The sequence below is a fragment of the Nannobrachium achirus genome (assembly GCF_963921795.1).
Source record: "Nannobrachium achirus genome assembly, chromosome: 3".
Taxonomy (NCBI): domain Eukaryota; kingdom Metazoa; phylum Chordata; class Actinopteri; order Myctophiformes; family Myctophidae; genus Nannobrachium; species Nannobrachium achirus.
Window position 1 is genome coordinate 34,703,815 of NC_137812.1, and position 23,376 is coordinate 34,727,190.

The window sequence follows — 23,376 nt, forward strand, 5'->3', positions numbered from 1 at the left end:
TCACACAGGAGAGAAACCATACGGCTGTGTCCAATGTGGTGAAAAGATAGTCCGAAAGTGCACCAGAGATTTCACACCGAAGATGATGCATATCACTGAACATTTTCGCACACTGGAGACAGCAGTATATGGCTTCTCACCAGTGTGGATTTTCAGGTGTCTTTTCAGAGCCGTCTTCAGAGTGAACCTTTTCCCACATTGGTGACAGCAGTAAGGTCTCTCTCCAGTGTGAATCTTCTTGTGTTGTACGAGGCTAGATTTTACAGTGAAACGTTTGCCACAGTGTTCACAGCAGTAAGGCTTTTCTTCGGTGTGAAATCTCTGGTGCACTTTCGGAGCAGCCATTAAACTGAACTTTTCCCCACATTGGACACAGCCGTATGGTTTCTCTCCTGTGTGTATTTTCTGGTCTACTTTGAGATAATAAATTGAGCTGAAGCTTTTTCCACATTGGTGACAACAGCACTGTCTTGGTTTAACTGAGGACAGCACAGGCCAGGGAGAGAAAACACCCACCTGATAAGAGCCAGATTCACATATTGATCAGCATTTAAGTAACTCACACAATAGAAAGGAATCCATCCCTTACATTGTTGTATGATAAATGTAACTGGTTAATGTTAAATTATGTTCTGATCTGTTTGTGTTCATTATAACAGCCACAGGAAAGATACATTGTTTCAGATTGTTCCAGAGTATCCATTTGCATTGGAATGCACCCATAATAAAGACACAGCAGAGGCCTGTTCTGCTCTGTCCTGTTATTTTACTATTTATTAATGAATGTCACTAATACAATACAGGAGAAGGCAGATTTCTCTACTAGGTTTTATACTGTGTGATGTGGTGGACATTTCTGTAGATTACGAGTTGAGTGGGCAATATCCATGTCTAGGCCACATATATTGTTATGGTAATATGCTTAACTACTTAGAAACTGGCACCCATTGGTCATTATCAATTGAATAGGCTGATCCCAAATTAATGCTCTATTTCCCCTAGAGCAGCTACATGTCTCAAATAGATAAACTAAATGATAATTGTCTGTTCTGTGAAAGATAAGAGTATGTTATAACTGTCTGTCCAATGGCAGCTGTGAGTTAAGTCACGTTTTGTGTTCCTTTAACTTAACTCTTTGAATTAGCTTGGCTCTCTTTATAACTCATGAATGCAAAAGCAGTCTTCTAAAGTAACCATAACAATGAATTTTCCTTTTAAATAATGTTAAACCACAAAGTAATAAAACACTTGGCTTCAACTCAAAATAGTAACCTTGACTTAATGTCTAGTGAACAAATGGACTCTTTAGCTACAATAAAAGGCACACAATAACTCCACACAACTGAGTTTTATATAGAAATAAATATTTATAGAGCATGTAAACAGCATTTAGGTTCAAAGCCTGGGCTGTGAAAATACCCCTCTTCCTTCAGGAATAATATCACAACACTTTAAGTGCAAAATAAAATATATATAATCTTCCCACAGTTAATATTAAAATAATAAACACCCATTAGACGTCTCCCTTTGAGTCACTTAATGACAGACAATTATAATAATTTGTGGGCCTACACACTCACACACAAAAGCCAGCAAAATGAACTACTACCTAAGTTAACCTTAACTTGTGTCAGACTTGAATTCAAATGCAAGAGCAGCTTTATATAAATGTAGTAGTAGTAGTAGTAGTAGTAGTAGTAGTAGTAGTAGTAGTAGTAGTAGTGTTCTGAGAGGGAAGGTGATTTGTTCAGACTAGCAGGGACTTAGGTGGGACAGTTAACAAAGCATTATCCAGTTTCTGTCTATTGTTGATCCCTCCCCCCACCACCACTCTGATTGGTCCATCAGACTCATTGTGAGTATTTCACATAGTTCTGCTTAGCTCCATGACACAGTCATGACACAGTTCCAGGTGTGCAAGTTCCTGAGGCTGAACTCTCTTCTTGACTAAAGGTGAAGTATAAATAGATAGATAGATAGATAGATAGATAGATAGATAGATAGATAGATAGATAGATAGATAGATAGAGAGAAGGTTGATGCACCAATTGATGCAGGTTAGAGTTGTCCTATCTAAAAAAGAAGGTAATATTTGAATTTTCCATCAAAAAATACATACAATAGAGATCCAATTTGTTTTTTTAGATTGATAGGGTACTATTGGCAATTATAAAATACCAATTGATGCAGGTTAGAGTTGTCCTATCTAAAAAAGAAGGTAATATTTGAATTTTCCATCAAAGAATACATACAATAGAGATCCAATTTGTTTTTTTAGATTGATAGGGTACTATTGGCAATTATAAAATACCAATTGATGCAGGTTAGAGTTGTCCTATCTAAAAAAGAAGGTAATATTTGAATTTTCCATCAAAAAATACATACAATAGAGATCCAATTTGTTTTTTTAGATGGATAGGGTACAATTGGCAATTATAAAATACCAATTGATGCAGGTTAGAGTTGTCCTATGCAAAAAAGAAGGTCATATTTGAATTCTCCATCAAAAAATACATACAATAGACACCCTTTTTTTTTTTTTTTTCACGGAGAGCAGACAGCAGACGTCTGAAGGGGAACACACACTAGACACATCGGCCTCACGGAGGCGCCGCGTCAAAACATACGGCCCCGTTATTTTCAATGAACTTGACTCCGCTCCGAGTTCCAGCCAGACGCGGTAGCCTCCAAGCCACGTCTTTGGGATCAAAGACGCGATTGTAGTGTCCAAGCCCTGTCTTTCGGCTCGAATCGCGTCTTGAGCCGTCTAGAAGACGCAAGCTCCGTGCAGGGACGCAAAGCTGCGTCTTGACCACTATTTAAGCACGGACGCGTCATGAGACGGAAGACGCGATTGTAGTGTCCCAGCTCCGTCTTTGGGCTCAAAGACGCGATCCAAGCCGCGTCTTTTGGCGAAAAGACGCGAAAAGACGCGATTGTAGTGGCAAAGCCCCGTCTTTTTTCTCGAATCGCGTCTTGAGCCGCGGTTTCGCGTCTTGAGCCGCGGGAGCTCCGTCCTGGACGCAAAGCTGCGTCTTGACCGCTATTTAAGCACGGACGCGTCATCAGACGCGTCATAAGACGCGTCTCAGACGTGGACGCAGAGAGTCCACGGTTCTTGCTGCATGAAGGCAGACAAGAGACAATGAGATTTTCCTCCAAGATTCCCCATGAATTGTCACAGTGGCATCACTCATTACCCAAAACCCAGCTAAGACGTGTGGAAGATCCCCTGCAGTGAGAAGCTTTTCTCATTCACATCTGATCTTCCTACTCTGGGAAATCACAGCCTTGTGGTGTTGAAGATTTTTTTTTCTCGTCTTCATGGAAGCTGAGGAGGTGTTCATTGTCTCTGTACTTTTTCATTTTCTTCCAGTATCACACTTTCAGATCCATGACGCATTTCTCTATTGTCACAATAAGCGTACTGTGACGCAGCACATGTAATTGGAATATAAAAATGCCAAGGCAGACATAAACAGAAAAAAAACATCCACATCTTGAATTCACCTCTGCCTTTGGCCCTATACTGAATGTGTTATGTTGTTTGCAGCTCGACATCAGTGTTTGTGAGAAAAAGGGCTTTTTGGGAGTTTTCAGTCAGAGTGCGATCAATTGTCCGTTTAGTAAGATGCCCTGAGGTGTAGTGTTCTTTGTCAGCCCTTGCTTCTGCATATTCTAAATGCTGCATAGAGCTCGGCTGTACAGTTTTAGGATGTAAAGAGTTGACCGATATATAGGCCAAGGCTCCAAAAAACTGGATTCTTGGATTTTTTTGTCAAATGTTTGGAGCCATGGCCGCACGAGCCACAGTGTCTTGTTATTTTTTATGTATGTTTGTTTGTTTGTTAATTTGTATATGTATGGTTACATTCTTGTACATTGCGCTCAATGCAGTCATGCGTAATGCAATTATATTCTACACACATGCACACACATGCACATACACGCAAACACACATACGCGCGTGCACACGCACACACACATGCATGCACACATGCTCCTTTCATCACTTAAGCATCGTGGCTAGTTATAGGGCACACAAGAGGCTTCTATGCATACCAAAGCTAGAGATTTCATTCAACGCTGCCACTAAACATGCATTTGCATGCACACATGCACATGTGCGCGTGTACACACACACACACACACACACACACACACACACACACACACACACACACACACACACTGACACACACTGACACACACAAAGCTACTCAAACCACAATCTCTCATGTGACCAGCATTCCTACAGCTTTTGCCTCTGAAAGAGAAGGGCATTGGATGGATTAGAAGAAGCCTTGTCAGAACCTAGCATTTGTCTTGACCATGGCATGATCTCTGGACCTCTGACTACTAGGACAGTACAGTAGCCAAGCACCATTTGCATTTTGTTTCTCATTGTTCTGTTGTAATAAAACACAAAATAATTTAACCCACAATAAGCACACAACAATTAGACTAAATTGCATGAATGTGTCTTGGTTTGAACTGTATGACTGACGTGAAACGCACAACATAAATGTTACAAATGCAAGTGCACGTTGTGAGATCAGCTATTTTTGAGAGGTGCTTGCCGCTCCAAATACATAACTTAATTTGTGTGTATGACCATGGGGAAAATAAGTATTTGATTTCTCCATTACATAGAATAACGTCACATGGTAATAGATAGTGATAGGACCGGCGGTCGCCACAGGGAACTGTTGGTAGGACCGGCATCGCTGGTAACTGCCGCGGCAGCCACCCTAGCAAGGACCGGCAGTTTACCGCGACGGGACCTGCCGGTCCGTGGGGCGGCCGCCGGTCCTGCCAGTCCTATCGCCGGCGATGCAGTGCGACTGCCGTTCGAATTGCCGGTCGTGCGGCGGTACCCTGGTGCCAGAGAATGTATCCGCACGTTCTGCTATTCTGTCTTTGTTTCTGTCTAATAAAACATGTCAGTTCTAATTACCAACACATTATTTCTTATTATGGCTTTATTATGTCTTATTCTGTCTTAAAGTGTACTGTAAATTAGGATGGGACCGGTCTTTCAATCTCAGCCCGTGTATAGCGTACGCTGTGTACCATGTCACCAGGGCAGCTGTGAGCCTCCACATAAAGTCTGTCAGTGTGTCGGTCACCCGCTCCCGTGCCAGAGGCGATAACCTGCTGCTCAGGAGAGGATCACAGGGATTCAATCCAGCTAATTAATCTGCAGCTTGTTCGCCACGCGGCAGGCGGGGGCCTACCGGAGCGAGGGAGAGCCTACACAGCACCTGTCCATGACTCACTGTGAGGTTATTACCATGCTGACTACACAGCTGAGGCACATCAATGGGGGAGCAGCACGTGGTTGTGCACCGTACACACAGGCTGCACAGTTACCTAACCTAAATGGGTCCGTTTCAGACCACCAGTGAGCGTGTGTGTGTGTGTGTGTGTGTGTGTGTGTGTGTGTGTGTGTGTGTGTGTGTGTGTGTGTGTGTGTGTGTGTGTACGTGTACGTGTGTGTGAGCGCATGTGCACGCGCAGTGGTGGAAAAAGTACTCACATATTTTACTTAAGTAAAAGTATCATTTATGCAATAGGCCAGGGGTGGGCAACTTTGATGATGGTGAGGGCCACTATATTTCCATCTTCACTCCAGAGGGCCACATTGCATATTGCTACGTCCTACTTTGTCATTCTAGTATCGCATACAATAAATAGCAGATCTAGCAGATCTACAAGCTCAAAACGCATCGCGCTGCGATGCGTTTTGAGCTTGTAGATCTGCTATTTTTGCTTCTTTTGAATTGGAATCCTGAATAATTTTTTGTTATTTCTTAATTGGAATCCTGAAATGTAACATTTTGATTTAATTTCAAATGTTAACTTTATGAACCTAAATACAAATACATTGGACATAAAACTATAAATGTTGCTACTAATATAGACTGACGGAATTAAAGCAGGTCATGTTTGGAATTGTAACAGCTGAAATCAATAATATATCAGTATTCCGGTATTAACCTGCGGGCCGCATTAAGTGAAGGTGGGGGCCGCATGTGGCCACCGGGCCGCCAGTTGTCCATGTATGCAATAGGCTATCAAAGAACTCTGTTACAAGTTACAGTCCGGAATTCAAAATGTACTTGAGAAAAAGTACGAAAGAGTTGGCATCAAAATGTACTTAAAGTACCAAATGTACTTAAAGTACCAAATGTTTGAAAATATCAGATCTACAAGCTCACAACGAGTGGTTTATGTATGTTTTATAATATCATAATTTATATCTGCAAAGTAACTAGTAACTTAAGTTCTCAAATAAATGTAGTGGTGTAAAAGTACAATATTTGGATCTGAGACATAGTGGAGTAGAAGTAAAAGTATTGGAATAATAAATAAATACTCAAGTAAAGTACAAGTACCTAAAAATGTTACGTACAGCACGTAAGTACAGTAAGTACAGTATTTAATTACATTTAGTTACTTTACACCACTGTGCATGTGTGTGCGTGCCATGCATGCGTGTGTGTGTGTGTGTGTGTGCGCCATGCGTGCGTTTGCGTGTTTGTTTTCTTGTATGGAATGCATGTTTGCAGGGCTTAGCAAAGTACAGTATCAGTAGCACATGCGGTAGCTTATCCCCACGGGCCCCATTGGAATAATGTCATTTAGAGCAAGCGAGGGGGTGTGTGTGTGTGTGTGTGGGGGGGGGGTTGTGAAAGTGATATGTGCTACTGCCCTGCTGCTCCTTTATTCCCACAATAGGACTAGGATAGTAAATGATGGCATTAGGGAGGACGAGGCTGGGGTCGGGGCAGATTAACTGCCCCCCACACACCTCCCCTAGAGAGCAGAGTGATAGGGAGGAGGAGGGGGAGTGAAGCCAGGCATGTGTTGAGAGAGAAATATGTGCTGTTTCTCTATTTAGGAGATTGGGGGAGGAAATGAAGAGGAAGAGAGAGAGAGAGAGAGAGAGAAGGAGAGAGAGAGAGAACATGAAAAAGAGAGAGGCAGGTGAAATATTTCCCCCTGTGGCTGGGGAAATGAGGAAAAGTGGAGAAGGGCAGCGTAGTATGAGAAATGGACTAAACCATCCCCAGAGGGGGTTTCTGGAAGTCCCAGCCCCACAGGCCTCACTCTAAATGTACCTGCTAGTGATGGATGATACTAACGTTTACCCCTCTACTTTTTTCCTCACTCCTCTGTGGAGCTCGGGGAGAGGCGGCGTGTGTGCGTGCGTGTGTGTGTGTGTGTGTGTGTGCGTGTGCGTGTGCGTGTGCGTGTGTGTGTGTGTGTGTGTGTGTGTGTGTGTGTGTGTGTGTGTGTGTGTGTGCGTGCGCACGTGCATGTAAGTCTCTTTGACTACATAGTGAGCGTACTGCATGCCAGGCAGTCCAGGCTCGGTCTTGCTGACGCTCCTTGGGAGCAGAAAACATCCCTTCGTAACAATCGATAGTCCAGCTCCCAGGCAGCCCCTATCTCCAATGGCCTTCGCTGGTATTAATTCTATATGCCCCAGCATTCCCTGGCTAGAGCCCCATGCCTTTAGTCCCCACAGATCCCCCCAGTGCTGGCCAAGATTAAAGAGCAACGCTGCTACTGAAGTCCTTTCCACACAGGAGGGGGGAGAGAGAACGAGGGGAGAGGGCAGAGGGGGTTAATATTGTTTATCGCTGCGATTCCCCCCGGCCTTTCCTTGCCAGCGCCACTCTCTTTCAGGCACGTGCACACATAGACATGAAAGAGGGCTTGAGCCCCTGCCCTTTTATCCGTCTCTAAAAAAGTGCCCTCGATCCAGACCATGAATGCAGTTTTTACTATGGTGAAAGAAATGCAAATGCCCTCTTACCATGCCATACCTGAAGGCAGCATTCAAGAGAATTGCCTTGTCCAAACTCTCCTGACCTTGAATGCAGCATCTTATGTTGAGAAAATTGCCCTCTCTTTGTAGAAATCCATGCCGTCACATTCACTTTGTTCAGTGTGGTATCAAGTACCGAAAATAGCCGACCTCCAAGCTCACAATGCGTTGCAGCGCGACGCGTTGTGGGCTTGGAGGTCTGCTATTTTCAATATTTTCACCAAAAGGACCTTTTAGAAATTTCTGCCCCTGCCTCTCTAACATTCTCTGCACATCCCTGCTCTCTTTTCAATGTGAGAGCAGAGCCTCTTTGGGATAACAATACCCCTTATATATTTTGCTTAATTCTCCTAAAAAACGTTTCTGTGATTATATTTTTTTCCTTCTGCATTCTTTCCCAGCTGGGCTAATTTAAAAGTAATGACATGGCCCTTGCTCTATAGCCCCACTGCTTTGTTAAACTGTGCACAGAGCTTACGTAGGCGCTAGAGTTGCAAAAGCCAGATCCTGCAGGCACATGCACACACATAGAGATCAAAGGGGGCTCGAGCCCCTGCCCTTTTATCCATCTGTAAAAAGTGCCCTCTCCAGACCATGAATGCATTTTTTACTATGGTGAAAGAAATGCAAATGCCCTCTTTCCATGCTATACCTGAAGGCAGCATTCAAGAGAATCTCCTTGTCCAAACTCTCCTGAACTAGAATGCAGCATCTTATGTTGAAATCAAGAAATGTGTAGAAATCAAGCATTGGAAATAGCCGACCTTCAAGCTCACAACGCGTCGCGCTGTGGTCTGCTATTTTCGATGTTTTCACCAAAAGGCCCTTTTAGAAATGTCAGCCCCTGCCTCGCTAACATTCTCTGCACGTCCCTGAGATCCCGCATATAAAATGCCATCAGTAGTCAGAGTCCATGAGTGTTGTTTAAGCCACAGAGTGGTGTTTGTTGCAAGCTAAAGTGGTTTGCTTCAAAGAGATGCACAGCCGGGATATGAAAGTACAGACATTTGCCCTTCTTCCAATTTACCTGTGCTGTGTCCCCTTCCTCTCATGTGTCCTAACGACTGGCCTCAAAGTGAGGGTATCTGTTTCTTCAGAGTAAACAAGATGTGCACGCGCACACGCACACACACACACACACACACACACGCGCGAGCCCGCACGCACGCACGCACACACACACACACACACACACACACACACTAGGGCTGCACGATATGGACAAAATCTCACATCTCTGTATTCATGCCAAATATCTCGATATCGATACGATATACAAAATTACCGTATAAATGTCATATTTTATATTTTAACTCATCTGGTGCCGATCCCGAACTAGTTCGGCTTTATTTCAATCCAATACAATCTTTTTTTTATTAATTCACTTACCCCGAGCTGCTTGTAGAGTCGTGGGTGGTCCTGGCTCGCTAGCCGCTAGCCAGCTAGCCGTTCTACTCTGTCCGACGATATATTCCATTAAAAATGGTTTAAAATACATTTTTGAGCTCCCCAATGTTCACCCGATGTTCGGCGCCGCTTCCGATGAGTACACGAGTGTGCCGATCCCGAAGTAGTTCGGCTTTATTTAATTAAATGAATAAAATGATAAGAGGCCTTCTGAAGCCTGGCTTGATTTTTGTAGCTACTAGCCGAAAGCTAACAACGTCCCGGCCGGCCGTAATTTGCGAACGCAAATGCCAATCTCCGCCTAATCCAATGAAAGACCGCATCTTTAAAGGCTTATATCTCTTTTTTGTGTTTTAGGAAAGCGGCGCGAGGTTTATTTACGGCGAAATCGCCCAAAAATGATCTTAAGATGACAAAATGGGAATAGCCATTCTGTTAGCATCTTCATCCGGGACATTTCCATGCCGTGCAGGAACGTGAGCACGTCAGGTCCTGGAAGCTGAAGTCCTGGAAGCTAAAGCGCTCGCCTATGAGAGATGCGCTGGCATTCTTTGGCCCCTAGAGGGCGCTGGCGCTCAAAGAGTTAAGTGTTGCAATAGTGAAAACTAAACATTATTCAAAAAAACAACATAATAATAAGTCAATATCTCTCTTGATTTTAAGTGCTATTGACTTCCCACACTTGTATTTTGATATTCTAAGTGTAGCAAAAGGCAAAAGGAAATGATATGGGCATTGGGCAACGATATCTAGGCGATAAGGCTGATATGGGCAACGATTTGGACGATATTTTGCTGAGGGCGATATGTCGTGATATCCTTGTCTTTCGCGATACTGATATTGCGCATGGTCATACCTCGATAACGATACGATAACGATACATTATACAGCCCTAACACACACACACACACACACACACACACACACACACACACACACACACACACACACACACACACACACACACACACACACACACACACACACATTTGCAGACAATGCAGAATGCAGACACATTTTTATGTGGTTGCATGCAAGTGTCACACACTCAAAATAGCAGATCCACAAGCTCACAACACAGTGCAGCTTGGCGCATACTGTGAGAGAAATCCACTACTTTATGCGGTGCGACACCCGCCTGCAACTATGTATAAATCTCCCGTAAACTCTGCAAAACAGCCAGTGACTGGCACCGCATGGATTAGCACTCTTAAGCGTTTGAAACCGGGCATGTTAGGGATTTCTGTTTAGGTGATCAGTAGTCTGAGCAGCTGTTACACGCTAGGATTAGCAGGTTGAGCCATTCATATACTGTCTGCCCGAACTGGTCTGGCCCAAGAAGAGAAAGGGAGAAGGAGATATTAGTGAGAGAGAGGTGATGACAGGAGAGAGACACGAACAGATGGGGATACGGAGGGAGGAAGGAAGGAAAAGGGAGAAAGTGTTAGAGGTGAAATGTGGAAGCGATGATGAGAGGAAAGACACAAGAAGGGATGGGAGACAGGGGTGTCGCACCAAATGCTGGGCCCTGGGCACAAGGACTCACTCACATTTTGTGCTTTAGCTGTTGAAAAATAGAAGATGTACAAGCTTACAGCGCGGCACAGAGTGCAGCGCTGCGAACTTGTAGAGCTGCTATTTTTTGAAGTGAAGGTTTTTTGAAAAACCTATGTTTCTATGTCAGTGGTGCTCAAACTTTTTCATGTGAAGGACCCCCAAAATTATATATATTTGGCCACGGACCCCCATCTCAAAATATTTAGTTCCAGGGACCCCCCAGAAGCAAAATTTGAGTTACAAATGTTCGCTTAAAAAATACATATATTCAAAGATTTGCACACACTTTCACGACTTTTCAAAAATAGCAGATCTACAAGCTCGCAGCGCGGCACTCGGTGCCGCGCTGTGAGCTTGTAGATCTGCTATTTTTCAATAGCTAAAATATAAAATAATTAAGGCCCCTCCACCTTGGGCCCTAGTAGCTCAGTCCCACTTTCCCCACCCCCCTTGTGACGCCCCTGGATGGGAGAGCACGCAGGGAGGGTGGTGCGGTGAGGAGAGGACAGGGGTTGATTAAAGGACGTGGTGAGCCAGAGATGTTGGAGCCAGGGAAAAAAAGAAGAAGCAAGAAACAAGAGGAGATGAGAAGATTGGTTGTGAGAATCAGACCTCTGCCAACCATGGCGTTGACAGAAGCTGACTGGGAGAATATTGCTCATTCTCTCCGTTTCTCGTTTCTCGTTTTCTCTGTCTTCCCTCTTTTTGTGGGGGGTTTTATCTCACTCTCTCCACCGCTCTCTCTCTCTCTCTCTCTCTCTCTCTCTCTCTCTCTCTCTCTTCCTCCGTGTGTGTATGTGTGCCAGCCAGCCAGTCTCTCTATAATTGTACACAGCTACAAGGTGTTTGCAGAGAGGAAAAAGGTTGGTGGCTTGATAACAGGTCTGGCTTCTGGAGGGCGGAACAACATTTCCCAACTCAGAGCTTCTCTCTCTCGAACGTCTCACTCGTGTCTCACATCCTGTTCTCACTCTGTGTCTCACATCTGCCCCACCTGCGCACGCATGCACGTGTGCACGGCACGCACACACACATACACACATACACACAAATGCACTCACGTGCACGCACGCACACACACACACACACACACACACACACACACACACTCACACACACACACACACACACACACACACACACACACACACACACACACACACACACTCACACTCACAGACACAGACAGACACACACACACAGAGATTGTGTTTGCTGTGCCGTAAAGACAAGAACACATCAGGCAGCTAGCTTGTTATAAACTCTATCTCTCCTCGAGGCTTGTGTTTGTTTTGCTGCTGTCTCTCTCTCTCTCTCCATCTCTCTCTCTCTCTCCCTCTCTCTCTCTCTCTCTCTCTCTCTCTCCCTCTCTCTATCTCTCTCTCTCTCTCTCTCTCTCTCCCTCTCTCTCTCTCTCTCGCTTTCTCTCTCTCTCTCTCTCTCGACATAGCGCACACGTCCGCTATGTCTGGTGAAGTGTACAAAGGTGGTGTGGCAGCCAGGCTGCTCTCTCCAGTTTGGATTTGATGCACTGAAGCACATTTCACTGGAGCAAGCGAGTGAGCGAGCGAGCGAGCGGGCGAGCCGGGCGCATGCGAGGCGCAGCAGAGCTCACGCATCACATCAACACCTCCTCCTCCTCGGCTCTTGGCCCCATCTCTTGTCATCCTCCTGCTCTGCTCCATGATTTTCTTTTTTTCTTCCTTTTAGCCTCTCCTGGTGGAAATACTATTTGAGCGAAAAGACGGGGGAGTCGTACAATCAGATCGCTCACCCGCAAACTCTTAACAAACCCACACTGTAGGTTCACTTTTACAGATCTACAGCGTTTGTACTTATAGTTGCACAATGGTGTTGTGCACTGATCATAGCAGATCTACAAGCTTGTGTGCAGTGCTTTTTGGTCCGTGAAACTCATGTGCAACAATAACCCCGACATTTAGAAACCACAGGCATCCAGCCAGCGATGTGTCATGATGTTGTAATGCCATCATGTCATCGTATGACATCCCATGGAAAAGGATATGCATATCACACTGACAGTCACACACACCCACGCACACTCGCACAAATGAACACTCGCACGAACGCACACACGCGCGCACACACACACACACACACACACGCACACACACTAGGGATGGGACGATATGAAAATGTCATATCACGATTATTGTGACAAAAGAAATCGCCATTTACGATATTATCACGATAATCAAAATCCATTATCCTGGGACATTAACATAACATTTGCCAAAAAATAGCCGATCTACAAGCGACGCGTTGTGAGCTTGTAGATCGGCTATTTTTTGGCAAAGACATTTGATATAGAGTGAAAAAATCAAGTATGTATATTATCGCATATCGTCCCATACCTAACACACGCACGCACGCGCATGCGCGCACAAACACATTCACAGACATGCTGGCCCTTTATCCCCCTTTGGTAATCTGTTTACAGAGTGCTGCGCCCATTTGAGGGAGAAGTTAATTGAAACGGGGGGCTAATCTGATGATGGCACGGAGCGGCAGAGCCCTCAACCCCCGCGTGGGCCCCAGTCAGGTTGTGCTGTGTTGTCCCCTCTCCAAGCGCCCTCGTTCCTACGACCTCACAGCATCCCGAGACCCTTACAGGTCCATCTGTACACCCTCTGAGTCAAATCAACACTCCCGATTTCACAGTGCACTCACTTAATTTCATGGCTCATGGTTCCGTGCAACGCTAGCCATCCGCATGTGCCACGTCGACTGTTAATCCGCCATTTGCACTTGGCTGCGCATCACAGGCGCGCAACCAAGTATAAATCAAGCCTAAATCCCTCATTTGATAGGCTATATGTACCTCACTCACTTGGGTCTGATCTTGTTTTTCTTATCTCTCTCTCTGTTTTTCCTTCTTCTCCCTTTGCAGGATGGATACTACTCTCATCGCCCCAAAGAGAAAATGAGAGTGGACAGCAACAACGAGAACTCTGTGCCCAAAGACTTTGAGAACATAGACAATAGCAACTTCGGCGCCCGCTCGCAGCCCCAGCGGCAGTCCGTAGGGGGCGCCAGCAGCAAGCAGCAGCGGGAGCGCTTGCAGGAGAAGGCCCACGCCCAGCAGCAGGCGTGGAAGGACAACTCCCCCGTGGTGGGCCGCAGCTCCAACGAGGTGCTGCCGGTGGTCCACCAGCCGCTGGCGCTCGCCAACAACGCCACCTACCAGGGAGGCCGCCATCAGGGGGCTGGGGCCGGAGGGGCGAGGCAACACCACCGGACCTCACAGGCCCAGCAGCAGCAGCAGGCTCAGTCCCAGCACAGACACCAACACCCCCACAAGAGGCAGGCGACCGCCGCGCCCCTGGAGGTCACCTACGACCAGCCGCCCAAGTGCGAGATCAGCGGGAAGGAAGCCATCTCGGCTCTGTCCAGAGCCAAGAGCAAGGAGTGCCGGCAACAGATCGCCGAGGTGTACTGCAGACACAAGGAGGGCCAATTGATGCCGGAGAAGGTCACTCGCTACTGCCCCCTTGAAGGTTAGTCAATTATTATAATTAACCAATATTTGATTTCACTTAATAATAGAAATTATTTTGTTTCTGTGGAGTCAAACATGGCCACTTTGTATTCCGTTCAAGAGTTCTCACAATCAATTTCTATCAAGCTTGTAAGAGTGTTCCTACCTGTCCAAGAATCATCGACCGTGTACTTAAGGTCATTTTGTCATCTCTTAGGTTTCAAAAGAGTTGAGACAGGGACACTGTGTTCATCATACATTGATAGAACAGAATTATAGATTGAATGCATTTAAAGAACCTGAGCAGTCAATTCAAAACCAGCATACTGTACAGCATATAGAGTCTAGTTGGATTTAATTCAGCTGCATTAAATGAACAGAAAAACACCGCAAATAACCCTAAAATATAACTGGCAGCTTGTCAACTGTCTTGCTTGAGGTAATTTTCCATTATATATTTTTATAATTATTTTTGTGTTCTCTCTACGATACACCCTTATTTTAATAGGCAATAAGAAAATAATATCAGCCAAGCTGGGAACAAAGAGCCCAGTCTGGTCTGTCAAGCTTAAGCGCGCGGTGAAAACAAACAAGAAATGTCTTTTCAGCTGATGAGTAATTGGTGGAATAAATTGTATGAGAAAATGGAGGATTCTGCCTGTATTTTCACAAAATTGGTTTCCAATTTTCGTTTGTTCAGTCAAGCTGGCCACAGAAGCTTGGTTTTCCTTTCTGTCTGTCTTTCTTAAACACACACACGCACACGGACATGCACACGCACACACTACACACACTACACACATTTAGCCTACACTTTTTCCAAGTACAATAGTTACATATGGACGTTTGCAGGTCTGTCTGTGGATTTCATGAACAAAGCCTCACGTTGCTACCATCTTGAACAGCATATCAGCAGCCGTGTTTAGAGAAACGGTATACCGGTATATATGTCACGGTTTTAAAGAGAAACAGGACGGTCGAGAAACGGAGCACTCGGTGTGCAGCACGGGGCGGAACAAGCGGTCGCCCACAGCAACATCCTCCAGGCGGAGCCGCGCCCGCTCGATTGTCCACGACATTGCAAGCGGCGCGCAGGCCAGCGGACCTTGGTCCTGCTCTTCGCCCCCGAGCACCGCAGGTGCGAGTGGCCGCGAAGAGCGGGCCAGGGCCGCGCGGCCGGCGGAGCGCCGCGCGAGTTACGAAGCCGTGGTGAATGCAATAGTTATATTTATGCCCAGGCCGTAAGGCCTGGGCAAGCCCACGATAAACACCCTGTCCAAGTGACTACAATGGAGCTAATGGCTAAGCTAGGCTAGGCTAGGCTAGGCTAGGCTAGGCTAGTAAATACAGTCGCAAACAAGTGACGTCAGCGCCTTCACTAGTGAATGCGAGTGAATGGCTGTCGTCGCCACCTGGTGGTGATTAGTGTGTGGTGAACGACAAAACAAGCGCTCTTACAATGAACGTCCTGCGTTACCCAAACATCCTGTAACATATATACACAGGCACACATACTGTAACTGTACAAGAACACACACATGGATAAATGAAGATACCCACATACTGTAGGACATGACTTCATGGATAGCGGGCAGAAGAGAAAAAGCTATTATACATTGTAAGACACCGGAGACGTTCAAATACCTCCATTGCCTCTGGTCAACTTATTAGAGCTCAAAAGAGGCATATGGGTAGCAATTAGTTTACATTCCCCAAAAGCAAAGGTATCATTTTGTCTGCGTCTAACAGCTCATCCGCACTGCCAGCGACGCAATCGATGAAATCTCATTGAAGATGCGGTGCCATGATCCCCCCCCCCCCCCCCCTAAAACATGATGATCAGGTATTATGATTATACTCTGAGGAAGATTCTTTTCAAAAAGTGTACAGAAAGTGTTAAAATTAGGTTTTTATGTGGCCACACCCACCAGTTTGTTAAGTATGCCTGGTTGTCAGGTGGGTGGTGACCAAGCTGAAGTTAGGCACACCTACAGTGTTAGGTGTATGGTATGGTAAAAGGGGAGGGGCTGAGTTTATGATGTCATTAACTCAGTGTTTTTCAGTTGGGCCTTTTGACTCAGAGGCTCTCAGCTTTCAGGAAGTAACCAACAATACACAGGGAAGGCAAATTTGCACATTATAACCCCAGCCCATGGTCTATTAAAGTAATGTTAACTCGTTAGACACATACAAAACAGAAAAAGTACAAAACTATGGCACCACCTCTTTAAAATACATTTGTTTCAATGGGACTGTTCTGACGTACCGCGAGCGACAGAGCGTCGTGCAGCGTCGTCGTCGACCCCTCCTATATTCGCTTGCAGAGTCTCTATTTGAGTGAGGTTTCGCGGCCATGTCCCCCAAACACTTTTTATTATTATTTATTTATTTAACTGGTTCAGGCTACGTCGCAACACAATTGCCAACGCTCCAGATGAGGACAGTATTTCGCACAACGTCGCTCGCATCGCTCGTGTAGCGGGCAGTGCGGATGAGCTGTAAGGTCCCTGACTATCATCTCACAGGGAGGCTCAATAACCCACTCAAAGTGACAGTTTGATCAAAAAAGACAAAAGAAATTGAAAAGGACCTTTCCCTGGTGGCTGGAGCTGTAACAACACGACAGCTAAATTAAATCATTTTTTGCTCTCCTGCCTGGCTGCAGCCTGTCACCGTGCTATCTTTCTCCCTCCCTCTCTCTCTCTGTCTCACTGTGTCTGTAGGTTTGTATGCTGAGTGTTCATTTAAGAGAGACAGAGTACAGTTTACATAGTAAAATCCTCAAGTGTTCATTATTCCATTTTGTCGTTGTCGGGTGAAAACCTTGTATGTCCAACACCGTTCTTTTTGCAATTAACATTTTTAAAATGATTTAAACTAGTGAACACAATGCCTCGCATCGCGAGGCGTTGTGTGCTTGTAGATCTGCTGTTTTCACTACTTTTGTGCGACGGCCTTGTATGATGAAGCAGGGCTTTACTTGGTGAAAGAACGAACACATTTGAAACTTGGAGATATGAGGTTTCCACCCGACAACGACGATTTGTAACTCTGAAAGTGCTCAGAGTTGTATTACATTTGTACACGCTCAAAGTTAAATTAACCCAGAGAATTTAACTGATTATGTGTCCCTCCCTATCTTTCTCTCTTCTCTCCAATCTACTCTCTCTGTTTTAAATTCAGGCCTAACCTGGTTAGCGGAACATAGTCCAATTTTATTTGATCTGTATTCTGTCCTTGAGGCCTTGACTAGCTCCAACGTGTATTAAGTCCAACTCATTGAATATGAGTACGAGAATGTTTTCTCAGCCTTACGTATGATCATTTTGCTAATACCGGTGTGGCTATAGGCTTGGTTGGTGTACCAGGGATGAATTTGGAGTTTATACTGGCCGGCAGTCAGTGACCATGTCCCCATGCACTGCTTAACATAATGGCATTGCATTGATGCACACTAAATTACACTGCATCTGTTTGCTGCTCAGGGGTTTTTCATTAAAAAGTCTAAATTATACAAGGTGAGCAGGTTGCACGTCGCACTCTCAAACCACTTACACAGAATAGAATAGAATGTGATTTGTGTCACTGAAAGGACAACATTATAAAGATGATGAAAATTGTGCATCTGACACATTTTAATTTACACACACCTTATTTAGTGCAACCTTTTGAACCTTTTCGCAGCTTTTTGAACTTTTTTCGCAACGTTCCAGTGACTGCACACTTTCACCATTTGCCAAAACTTGAGATCTAAAGGAATGTTAACTGAGGCAATATTAAGCCTTCTTCACAGCAAACAAAAATGGGGGAGGGGTGAAGATTACTAGGGGGAGGGTGATAAATTGTATAATCACTGTCGGGATAACATATAATGTAGTAAATGTAGTTAAAGTGAAATCAAATACCATAAAAGCTACGGGGTGCCCGCTGGCTTACTGGTCCAGGTGCATACCACATACAGACAGCGTGTCGCGGGTTCGAATCCCCATCTTCGACAACCTTTGCTTGCATGTCACTCCCCATCTCTCTCTCCCTGTTTCCTGTCTACCTACTTTACTATGAATAAAGGCAGAAAAGCCTCCCCCAAAAATATCTTTAAAAATTCAAAAGCTACGAACAGAAATTCAGTAAACCAGTTGAAAGTATGGGGGTTGGTTGCGGTTGAATTTACACAGGATGATGATGGAAGGGGAGCGTAGGGTGATAGCAGATGAGGGAGAGGCAGTTGAGGAGATTGATGGAGATGGGAGGATGATGAAGAGGGATGGGATCAAGATGAGGGCGTGTGTTTATACAGTAGAACAAGGTCTGCGCTGTCAGCACCTCAACCGTATGCCTCAAAGATCTATACATGGAGGAGGAATATCCATGGGTACTAGTCTGTACGTAATACCATATACTAAGGTTTTCATGAATTAAAAAAAGAAATGCAATGATTTTTCAACGCAATTTCATTAATCAATGAAATATAAATATAAGAAATTCCATAAATTATAAAACAAATGTTTAAGAACTACTGAAAATAACTGATTTACAAGCTCATAACTCGGCATGAAGAGACACGTTGTGAGCTTGTAGATCTGCTGTTTTCACTATTTTGGGTCGCGGGCAAATGTCTAATTTCTCTTTTGGGTCTCGAGCTAAAACGTTTGGGCACCACACAGCTGTTGTGTATACTCACTGTTATCGTACCATGCTGTCACCAAAGCCGTCAATAAAAGTCGGTTATTGTACGATAGTGTCACACAGAGAAAATAGGCAGTCTACAAGCTCACAACGTGTGGTGATCGTGACGTGTTGTGAGCCTGCTATTTTGGCATTAATAATTAAAAAATTAAATTAAATCTTTTCCCATAATGTACCCAAAATACGGCAGGTTGAAAGTGGTTAAAGAAACAGAAATAATTGTTGATACTGTAATCCACATCATTTCATCACAATGAAATTACATTTTTTTTCACAATTGTTAACACACGTTTCTCAATACAATAATGGCTTTCTCAAAACTGCACACACAAAACAGAAAACCGTACACACAAAACGCTAAACCTGACACTCCCTTCGCAAGATGACTCTTTGCCGTCAAATCTCTTAACTTTGTCCACAAAATGGAACTCACGTGTTTACATTTGGTACACACAGCCATATTTTCAAATGCCACATACCATTCATTGAGTAGGCTACACACAACTAAGCATTTGCTACACACTACCAAGCATTTACAGCACACTGAAGTGCAAAATTGAAAACACAATCGTAGAAATGGAACACACCATATGAATGACAATGACTCTGGAGAATGAGCTTTTTCTCCTCCTGTAAAATGACTCAGTGTAGGCCTACTTTTTTCATAGTCAAACATACTGTAAAACAGCACACAAATATGCAGCCAAAAAAGTGTTATTTGGGTACATGATTTACTATAGATTTAGGCATGTGTAGAGATTTCAATATTTGTGTGTTGATAATTTGAGATTTTAAGAGAGAAGTGTGTGCAACAACTTATCATTGTGTGTACTGTAGTTTTTCGACACAAGGTGATGTGTAATTGACCGAGTGTAAAGAAGGAAAATCAGAGTCTAATTATGCAGAAAATAATGTGAAATAGTTTTTTTCGATTTTTGTTATGTTACTGTAACAATTGTGAAAAACTGTAATATTGTGTCAGAATTACGATGCAACACTGTAGGGCTGCAACTATTGTTTTTAGTTTTTTTTTATCGTAATGGTTATTCTATCAATTACTTTTTTGATTAATCAAGAAAATATTTGTTTTATATTTTGGATAGCTTTGGAAGATTTTCATTTTCACTCTCTCTAACAATCTCTCTCTCACACACAAATACGCATATGCATATGCACATGCACGCAAGCGCGCGCACACACACACACACACACACACACACACACACACACACACGCGCGCATGCACTCACGCACCAAGATTCAGCAGCTCTGCTCATTAGTTCAGCCATAGTATAGCATACAATCTCAAAGTGCTTTGTGCAGTGACTGGCCAATTATCCATGTGCAAAAGCAAACCACTGAACCTTCTTAGCTGGCCACCAATTACTGTTCCATCTGATACGGCCCACAGCAGATTTCCCCCAACGCTGTCACACAAGTACTGCACACACGCACATACACACACATTGACAGAGAGGATGGGAGAGGGGTAAGGGGGGGGGGGGGGGGGTCATACAGTATGAATTCACAGCAGGTTGCTCATCGAACCAAACCTCTTGAATATGTCTATATTTGGAGTTACAAGTAAGAAAAGGTGATTGACAGGAGTTATAATGAATTAGAGTCAGGAGAGTGTGGTCACCCTTTAGATAAAGACATGTTGGACATGCACCTGCCCTTAAATTTGAATGACCTAAGCTTGATTTATACTTTGTTGCACGCCAGCGTCGCACACAGAAAATAAAAAATAAAAAGCAGTTATACAGTCAGTACAAGCTCACAAGGTGGCACGCTGCGACGCATTGTGAGCTTGTAGATCAGCTATTTCTGTGCATGACACAATGCACGTACGGGTATAAATCAGGCGTTACAGGAGGCTGGGTAAATTGGAGGCACTGGGGTGTGTCACTTTCCATGCCTCTGTTTTTATTGTGAGCGTTCAAATAGAGATGTATTTGACACTTGCCTTTAAATCAGAGTAATTACAGGGCCTTGGGGTCCGACGGAGAGGAGCTGAGAGGGGCATTTTGTAGTCCCTGCTGCCCAGGGCTAGCATAGCATCAGCAAGTAAAACTGCCATCAATACTTCCTCTGGCCTCCCATACTCATAGAACACTCAAAAACAATAGCTTTTCCATTGACCCCTGGGAAATGAAGTCCCAAATTATGGTAATTATCTACCCAAGCCCTGTCCTGTCAGCAAATAGGTCAGGCTGATAAGCTGCACAGTATGTCTGCTTAAACACTGTTTGCTCTAAAAACAAGCACTAACCTCCCACCCTAATAATTAGCTTGTTATAAAAAGAAATGAAAGGTGTATTGGCACTCTCGTACTGCTCCTGAGAAGGCTTTTGATAGGAAGCCGTTCTTTTTCAACGAATTACTCGTTGTTATATGTTTTACGATTGATATAAACACGGTCCAAAACAGCTTATAGATTTATGTGTGGTTTCCAATTGCTTTTTTATAATTTGATAGTGGCTTGGCGGGGCGGGACAGTATTTGACTGCATGCTTGTTGTTTTCACTTGTGTGAAATCCAAGGAGTCTTCTGGGAGTTTGGCCTGAGAGGAATGATGGCACATTGTCAAGCTGCGCTCCACCCCGACAGCCCCCGAGGAGTCGCTTATAGGATTCCTGTCTGAACGTGGATCGTATTTACAGTATGTGTGGTGTGGCCGCTTGACATTGTCATAGTTCCAGTTGCAATCGCCCAAGAACTGTATGAATGAGCGGGGGCGTCACAAGGGGTAGGAAAGTGGGACTGAGTTACTAGGGCCCAAGGTGGTGGAGGGGCCTTAATTATTTTATACTTTAGCTATTGAAAAATAGCAGATATACAAGCTCACAGCGTGGCACCGAGTGCCGCGCTGCGAGCTTGTAGATCTGCTATTTTTGAAAAGTCGTGAAAATGTGTGCAAATTTTTGAATATATGTATTTTTTAAGCGAACATTTGTAACTCAAATTTTGCTTCTGGGGGGTCCCTGGAACTCAATATTTTGAGATGGGGTTCCATGGCCAAATACATATAATTTTGGGGGTCCTTCACATGAAAAGGTTTGAGCTCCACTGACATAGAAACATAGGTTTTTCAAAAAACCTCAGAAGGATTTGAAATATTCAAAGATTTTCATGATTTTTCAAAAATAGCATATCTACAAGCTCGCAGTGCGGCACTCGGTGCCGCGCTGTGAGCTTGTATATCTGCTATTTTTCAATAGTTAACATTCATGGGGGGCCCGCAGTGAATCCTTGTACCCAGGGCCCAGAATTTGGTGCGACATCCCTGTGGCCGCTTGACATTGTCATAGTTCCAGTTGCAATCACCCAAGAACTGTATGAATGAGTCATGGTTCAGTGGCTCAAAGTCGTCGCATTCCATGCTCCGGCTCAAGTGGCTGTCTTGGTTGTTGTGTCTTATTGTCTCCACCAGCCGAAGGCATGGGGGAGAGTATGTTTTCCTCTCCGTCCGTCCGTCCGTGCGTCCGTCCGTCCGTCCGTGCGTCCGTCCGTGCGTCCTCGCAGTTTGTGAGCGCCAAATCTCAGTCGCCGTTGGCCCGGTCGCTGCCAAAGTGAGCACACACATTCCCTGGATGCCAATCTAGAACCTCTGCCCTAAATTTTTCAAATGGGCCTTTTCTAGCGCCAACTAGTGGCCGATGTTTGCTAAACACATTTCTGTGCACTACTCTTACAGATTTTGTCCAAAAATCCTACAAATCGGTAGGCAATATCTCGACAGTCATGTGATCGACACGGATCTGTCTGATTTTGCATATTCCATCCTGATTGGCTAAGATTGGCTTCCAAAGTTTGTGGGATTGAGCCGTTTTGAACAAAATGCCTCAAATCACAAACGCAAAGTGCAATTATCATGAAATCGCGCACACACGTTCCCACTAGGCCGAGGAAGAAATGCCACTTAATTTTTTTTAATCAGCCTCATGGTGGCGCTATAACAGCCCGATTTGTGGTTTTACCTATAACTCCAACGATCAGTTTCAAACTTTGTAAGCGCACTCCCTAGAGGCTAAGGATAAACCTTTGCCCTGCATTTTTCACATCAGCCTTTTATAGCGCCACCTTTGGGCCGACTTATGTAAAACACATTTTTGGATATTACTCCTTGAGATTTTATCCAAAAATCATGCAAATCGGTACACAGTATCTCTATAGTCATGTGATCAAGTCCGATCCGTCTGATATTTCATATTCCATCCTGATTGGCTAATATTAGCTTCCAAAGTTTGCAGGATTGCTCCGTTTTTGAACAAAATGCCTCAAATCATCAACGCAGCTTGCGATTACTGCGACATTTGCCATACATATTCCCACTATGTCAAGGAACAAATGCTACCTTTTTAACATTGTCCTGTTATAGCGCCACCAG

General features: G+C 44.4%; 1 protein-coding gene across 1 annotated transcript in view; it reads left to right on the plus strand.

The window, feature by feature from the left end:
• xylt1 (xylosyltransferase I) overlaps window positions 1-23,376 on the plus strand; it is a gene marked incomplete at both ends in the record, with an annotated part of 120,375 nt that overhangs the window by 43,075 nt on the left and 53,924 nt on the right. Inside the window, one exon of the mRNA XM_080721676.1 lies at window positions 13,713-14,319. Coding sequence (XP_080577802.1) covers window positions 13,713-14,319 — 607 coding nt within the window. The remainder of the gene's footprint in view (window positions 1-13,712; window positions 14,320-23,376) is intronic.